Raw genomic sequence first — 7765 nt, forward strand, 5'->3', positions numbered from 1 at the left:
AAGAAGAAGAAGAAGAAGAAGACAGTTTGTATGGAGGCCAAGAACAGCCAGCAGTGTTTGATGATAATTATCTGTTATTGCTATAACTGTCAAGTATTTTGTGACAACTATAACCTTGGATGTTTTTTAATGTAAATAGTTGAGATTTTAACCTAAGTAATGTGAGAGAAACTGTCCATTTTCTCTGCTCGATCTCTCTTTAAATGCTAATTTTCTGAGATTTTCCTCATTGGAATGCCTCATTTCCTGTCAACTGCAGCGATCAGTGTTTTCTTGCACTGGCAACCAGAGACTTTTGGTAACAGCCTTTTGTTTGGCAGAGAATCAAGTCAGCAAACTTCCAACACCTGAAAACAGACTGAGGTTTGGTTTCCGATGACAACGCCTCTCACTGCACCCACGGCCTACACACCTGTGATGGGACAAGAATGCAGATAGTTCTTATTAACTACAGCACTTCTTCACTACACTCACAGAAGCTGCAGACTGCTCCTCAGCTCATGTAAGTACACAATTTTAAGTGCGGTTTGCAGATTTGGGGATCTAATGAAATAAAACAAGGTTAAATTTGTTCTCTGCAGAGGAAGTGACATATTAAGGTTTGGTTGATGCAATGCAATATTTTCCACTTAATGTGAATCACTGCTCGACAAATCCAAAGAATCTGGACCGCAACTTTGTGTGTGACCGCCTTTTCAAGCCTTTTCCAATCTTGGCTTGGACTTGCTAACTTATTGGTTCCTAAGAAGCTGATGTTTTTGCAGAAATTAATTTTTCACCTGACAAAGGCGCATCTGCTTTTATTTCTTTATTTCAATGCAGTGTTATTCGCCAGGGCTGTGATTTTCAAGTCCAACTGGTTTAACTGACGTGTGAACGGGCACCTCCCTGTTTTCTTCAGTTTAATTTAGTACGAAGGAGTCACCTGCCACAGGGACCAACACCATCAGCAGGAAATGTTCAGCAACAGCGCAGGTATACCCTCATCTCATCTTTATGTTCTGAAGTTTCTTCAGCAAAACATTCCATCATAGTCACAGTCACATCTGTCACTTTTCCAGAAGCTGGAGTTTCATTCTTGAACAAAATCTCTTTATTGGGCTCTTTGTTCTGATTTGTGCTTCAACAGACAAGCCGGCCCACGGCTACGACCTGGGCCCCCCGCCAGATGCTAGCCCTGAAAGAGATGGTCGCCATGGAGATGATGGGCGTCGAGATGAGCGCGAGGAGCGCAACAGGAGACGCAGCCCTGACCCTGATCAGGGTAGTCGCAGGGACAGACGCAGCCCTGACCCTGATCAGAGTAGTCGCAGGGACAGACGCAGCCCTGATCCTGATCAGGATAGTCGCAGCGACAGACGCAGCCCTGATGACCGCGACCGGCATCGTTACAGGGACAGACGCAGCCCTGACCCTGATCAGGGTAGTCGCAGGGACAGACGCAGCCCTGATGACCGCGACCGGCATCGTTACAGGGACAGACGCAGCCCTGATCGCCAAGAAGACCATAGCCAGGAACGTGACCACAGCCCTCATCGACGCGGTAGCAGTGGTGGAAGCAGCGATCACAGCGGCTCCAGCGATGGAGATGACGGGAACGGCAAAAAGCACGGGCGAAAGCACAAGCATGGACGTGGACGTGGCCGTGGACACGGACGAGGACACTGGTAGAAAGGTAAATACAGGTGAGACACAAGTTCTTTAAAGGCCCCGAAGAGCTTTTTTGTCAGTCAGCTTCTGACTGGGGACGTGTTTGATGTGAAATTACACATCAGGGAGTCACAGACAACACAAATTAAAAAGCTTTTTTTGTTTTAGCTGCTCAAAACTCATGTCCACGTCCTGCGACAAAGGGTCATGAGTAGCCTTTGACTGATTTTAAGGAGGTCACAAGACAAAGTGTTTTTGCTTTGTGACTAATGATGCAAAGGAACAGCTTCTCCTCTTTCTGTTTGTCTCGTTAAAGTTAACCACTTCAGGGAAACTTAATTTGCTTTGTTTTGTCTTCCAGGCAGACAGTCTGACCATCACACCTCCTGTGAAACGCTTCCTGCCACAATACTCCGAAAAACAACAAGTTTTGCTATATGCTATACTGGACCCATTCTTACTATGCTATCTGCATCTTGTTTTCCCTTTGGAGCCACTTTGGTTGTTTTTTTGGCTATTTTTCTTTTCTGCATTTGTATGAAATAAAATATTCTAAAGATATAAATTGAAAATTCCAGAGTCCTTCCAGATGTGTTTTCAAGCAGCTGTGTGGAGGTTTGAAGCTTCAGTGGCCTCAGAGGTTTTTTTAAATCTGAATTAGCTGAGACCTGGTAGATGTCTTTAAAATGGAGTGCTTTTGTTCAACTGATGCATAACTGGACATTCGTCAGAAGTTGCAAAAGAAATGCAAAATGTGGATGCACGTCTGTGCCGAATTTCACATGCTGACAGAGCAGCTGGAACCACTGTTGTTGAGACCTTTGCTGTGCATGAACGATCATTCTTGACCTTGAAAACAACAGTACTTGATAGAAAATCTTAATTCAAGGCCCTTTCTCCTAATTTAGCACCACCACTCCACCAAACAAAGTAATGGACATTCACAAAGGCATAAAAAGTTACCTGTGAGGAGTTTAAAAGAGCAGATGTTATGCAGCTGTTAAGTGCTTTAATCAAGAGTCAGAGAAAGTTTGGAGAGGCTGGAGTCAGCTTTGCCCTAAGTAGAGCCTCCCAGGCAGACCAAACTGAACCATCTCTGATTAAAAACATACAGTCCTGAACTGCAGCCAAACAAATCTGGGTGGAGCGGCAGTGTCAGTTGAGGTGATGGGTGTCGCACTGCCTCCTGTGCTTGAGGCTACAGGGATAATTAGTCTGGGTGAGTCTGTGTGTGGGGAATCGAAAGATATATTTTTTAAAGCCTGTCATAAAACAATAGTTTTTGTTTTGTTCATGCTGCTCAATGTAATGTGTTTTCAGTAAGTATTGCTGGACAAAATAGACATTTTTCAAAAAATGTCCTCAGAAGTTTCACCAAAGCTGACAGGGGCGTAGAAGAGATGGGTTTGAGTCACTCAGTTATTGATGCTAATTATAGGTGTGTGTGTGTGTGTGAGTGTGTGTCTGTCACTGAGTTAATTAATATCCTGCTCTTTTCTGCATGAATGCATCAATGACTTCCTGCTTCCCAGTCTGCAATAAATAAATAGATAAATCATCAAACCATTGCTTCACCTCATCAGAACAATTAAAAAAGAGGTGCTCTGCAGAATTTGGCTCTATAATAATGGCAATGGAACATGGATTCTGAAACATGCATGCAACTTAAAGATCCCTCATTTGAAAGTATCTTATATGTTATTTTTATTGATGGTGATAAAGAAGTCCTGCAAGTACATGTTTCTTTCTTTTCTTCTTCTGCTGCCAAAATAAACACGAGAACCCGAGCAGGGAAACATTGCCCAGCTAACCTCTGGTAAACACGAGGTTAGCTGGGTGACAAGGTCACCCTGTTGAACAGGTGTCTGACACATGTAATTTTCTCAGAAAATTATCAGTCTGCATCATGTATGCTCCACCTGGCCTTTAGCCACCTGTTTAAAAAAATGTGTTTCTATCTTTGACAGAAGTTCAGCAATTTTATGACATGTGATCAAAACTGCTCCAAATCCACCCTAAAAGCTCCAAAACACATATTTGTGCCATTCATTATGTTGAGGAAAAAACACAAAATTATGCAAAATGTCATTCTGAATGTCAGTTATTTTTTTCTTTGTGACAGAAAAAACAACAGATTAGTAGGTTTCAGCTCTTACATGGTGTAAACTCGATTTGTTCAATTAACTAGATCTGAATGAAAGAAAGTCAATGGTGACATCAAGTGGCTGCAAGAAGTAACTGTTAAATCACATCATCTTGCTGGTTCAGTCAAATGCTTCATATGACATATTCACATTCAATGTCAATGAAAGGCAACTCTTTGTAATTAATCTCCACCTCCCAGCAGAGCATCAGAGCCTGAGAGATGACATCTTCCGACATCTTCTGGGCAAAATCCAGAATGGGTTTGCTGACTGGACGAAGGTGTGGAGAACGACCAACAGCCAGTGTCTCCTCTGAGCTGACAGACCATTTCTTCAGGAAGGCCTTTGTTTCATCTTCTCCTTGTTTGTCAGTGATGGTCTGCTCCTGTTTGTCCAAACAGGCCCACGGCAAACATCTCGACTCACTGCTTCCCATTTTAACGGGACAGTGGAGGAACGCTCCTCTTTTTAACAGGATGAGCACGTGATGATCACTTCCATGACTGCAGAAAAAATGCATTTTAAACTCCTTCAGTAGGTGTTTCCCCCAAACAAAGACACGTCTCATTACATGCAAGCCTCTGTTTAACCAATAACAGTTAAATCAAGAAGATCTAGTTTGTAAAAGGCTCAACCAAGGTCATCAGTGTCACACCAACAGTCTTGAATTACAGATCATAACACCTTTATGAAAATTAAAACTACTTTTCCTGAAGTTTTAATTAAGCTTCAGTTACCCAACATAAAGCAACACATGGACCATTGAAAAAAAATCACTTCCTTAAGAATCTAATGCCACAACAGGACAGAGATAAAGTATGGAAACTGAATATTGAAGTGTTTTTGGTGTTTTACCCTCTGCTCTGTGCTGCGGCTCCTCTGTGGGCTCCCAGCAGGTAAATTTAAGGCTTCTGCAGCCTGGAGATCTGCTGGTAAACAGGCAGCTGAACCAGTTTCCTCCTGCTGCTGGTGAGTGGGAGGAGCAGAGATCACTCCATACCACCCAAAACACACCAGCTTATCCCTGAAATGTCTGTCACTTCTCCAATTACATCAAGAGAAATTGTCGATTGAATTAGTTGTGAACAAGTGATTTTTAATGTATTTTTAAGTGTTTTTTTTTAAAAAAGGGGTTTTTTTTTACAGAACATACTTCCTAACATCATGTCCTGAAGCTGAAATCATCCAATAAATAATGAAAAAGAGCGAATTAATTGGGCTAAGTAGGTTTTTTTTTTCCATCTTATTTGGGTTGCATGTTTACGAAATGTAAATGTGAAGAACACCCATTACATTTATTGAGAATCCATTTAAATACCAATTTTAACAGTCACATATGTTGAGGTGAAGGGCTTTATATTACTATCTGTTCCAGTTTATCTGTTCTGATAAAAAAATATCTAAATCTCTAATTTATGGATCACATTACTCTTCCATTTACGATAGTTTGCTGACTGTGCAGACACTCCACCATGTCAATACTGCATGGGTACTGTATACATACTGCATTCCCTTGAAAGCCTGACTTCATTTTACATACTTTTCATGATGTATTTTATACTTTTCTCTGTTTATCTCTACTTATTCTTGTCCTTGCGCAGCTGCAACAACTGATTGTCTCCTCTGGGGATCAGATGATCTTACCTGATCTTGTCTTGTCTTTTCACAAGAGGAATAACTACTGAATATGACTGCAGCAACATTTATTTTTTAATGAAGTTAAGTTTGATTCATGTAGGTGCACGTCAGTGGAAAACACTGCATTTATTTTCCAGATGTGAGCTATGTGCGCAGTACTATCATTTCTTCTTATTATTTGTAATTTTTCGTGTCGTATTTGGGTTTGAGCCTTTCCTGTAATCTGTGAGGTCAAACGTAATAAAAAAATGTTCATAAAGAAAAGAATGTCCTTAAAACAACCTGCTTTGCATATCAGGAAGATCTCTGTCACACAACGTTTGCATTAGATGGTTAAGAGGAAGTGGAGCCCCTCAGGACACAAAGGTCAAAGGTCACGATGACCGAATGTGGTCTTAGTGCACTTTAAAGCCAGTGACGGACATGTCCAACATGAAGCAATGATTCAAAGCTGCAAAGACAACAGATGAAAGAGACGTCATACACGGGAACACGCTCAGCTGGAAAATTAAATGCTTGAAGCCATGTGATAACAGTTGTACTCAGATCGGACCACGTCACTGATCGTTGTGACTTTATGGGGTCAAGGGTCAACTGGAGTGAAAATAATTCTCTAAAAGATCAAAACCAATAAATAAAGAACACAGACGGCTCTTTCGTCAAGTCTTTACAGCCTCATTTCCCATCAGGGGAACTTTGGTGCTCATGTGTTGATTCGATCGCTCGCCCAGTCGCATTTCATTAATTTCTCATCGCTTCTTTTTCTACATTTGTCAGCATAGCTGCAGTTTTTACTTCATGAATGAAACAGGAGACCAGCTGACACACTGACATGTTTGCAGGAATGAGTTATGAGGAATAGGAAATCCAACGTCTTGGATCCTTTTCAGGATTTAAAAACATCAGTTTCTTTAAAACTGAACCCAGTTTGTTTTTATGCACAGTTAATAACAGCATTGTGTTCCTGTGGTGTATCAAAGGGACAGTCCAGTCTACCCGGTAATAAATTTGTGCCTTTTGTGCATCAGCACTGGCTGGAATCTGGAATTCAGTGTTTGATTTTATGCATGCTGATTTTACAGGTGCAACACTGCACCTGTAAAGACCCTCTTTACTAAAACCTCAAACGTGGCTCTAGAGGCACCGTCAGTAGTTTGATATTCTGCATGTTCTTCCTGCAGATACAGGTATGGAGAAACGTGCATCCCGACCTGATCTTTCCTGCATCTTTAGTGGAATTTGGATCTCAAACATCGACGGTTAACTGCATGTTTGTATTTTGCATCAAAGGCGAGGGGCTTCTTTGGTGGGGCACCATTTTTAAATTGACAGTCCTTACATTAAATAATCCATCTGAGCTCACAGGAGCAGGAGTTGGACCACAATGCAATGCAGCCACAACAGACTGTGGTTTGAATAACATGGAAACTCAAACGTCTACTTCCAACAATACACACGATTATTAACTCTGAGCATTTAAACCAAACGCCAGAGAGAATTTAGGATATTAGTTTGTACTTGTTTTTCCATCCTCGATAATGATTCAGAACTTTGTGTCAGTATTTGAGAACTTGTGCTTGTTCTGAAAGACATTCACCATAAAAGACATGAAGATCCTTCAGAGATTTAGTAGAAAAATGTTAAACTTTGTGATCTGGACCAGGTCACTTTGGGGAAATACTTTGTGAAAGGTTGTGAATTGCTCTGACTTAATGACAGCTACTTACTGCATTCTTTTAGGAATAATTACTGAGAAAAGGGCAGTTAGTTAATGGACTGCCTAAGATCACAAAAAGCCAGTTTGGGGAGTCAAAGCTTTTGGAGAATGTCTCCAATTAGTTAGAAACTTGTAAAACTTGACGTCAGTCTTCAGGGGCGTGAACAAGAAGGAGCTGTATAAAAAGAGACAGAGAGACACACAGCAGGCACATCTGCCGAGAGCTGAACCATCCACAGAGGTTCAACACAGACCTCCATCTGCAGAGCTTCACCTCCCTGCTGCTCCACCCAACCTCCAAACGGTAAGACGAGCTGCACCCTCCTCCTCTCTCTGCCTGTGGACGATGCTGATGCACTTACAGGATGACCACAGACGTTTCAAATCATTCTGCATCTGTAAAGATGCATCATGCTAACTCAGTGTTCAGACAAGGTGATTTTAGATACAGTAAATGTCTTTTTATACTTTTTATGCAGCACAAGGAAAGCATTGAAACACTCATTAGCGTGTACTGCACTGTATGTATTTGTATGATATGGAATTTAGGGGTTCTTCTTCACCATGTGAACTGTATCTCTCCCACCTCTCCGACAGGTGACTGCCGGGCTCCATC

The 7765-nt window shown here is 41.6% G+C and overlaps 1 protein-coding gene across 3 annotated transcripts; it reads left to right on the top strand.

The window, feature by feature from the left end:
* Positions 1-373: 373 nt before the first annotated feature.
* Positions 374-2220, top strand: LOC121627244 (probable splicing factor, arginine/serine-rich 7). 3 transcript variants are annotated; one of them, XM_041966044.1, is made up of 4 exons: positions 374-502; positions 823-975; positions 1130-1685; positions 2012-2220. In XM_041966044.1, exons 2-3 carry the CDS (start codon positions 957-959, stop codon positions 1669-1671), a joined length of 561 nt encoding a protein of 186 aa, XP_041821978.1. In that variant the 5' UTR covers positions 374-502; positions 823-956; the 3' UTR covers positions 1672-1685; positions 2012-2220. The 3 variants fall into 3 exon arrangements, with proteins under 3 accessions (XP_041821978.1, XP_041821980.1, XP_041821979.1); XM_041966046.1 differs by having other exon boundaries at positions 1130-1675; XM_041966045.1 differs by having other exon boundaries at positions 902-975.
* The last annotated feature ends 5545 nt before the right edge of the window (positions 2221-7765 follow it).

This window comes from Chelmon rostratus, chromosome 24 (genome assembly GCF_017976325.1).
Source record: "Chelmon rostratus isolate fCheRos1 chromosome 24, fCheRos1.pri, whole genome shotgun sequence".
Classification (NCBI taxonomy): Eukaryota; Metazoa; Chordata; class Actinopteri; order Chaetodontiformes; family Chaetodontidae; genus Chelmon; species Chelmon rostratus.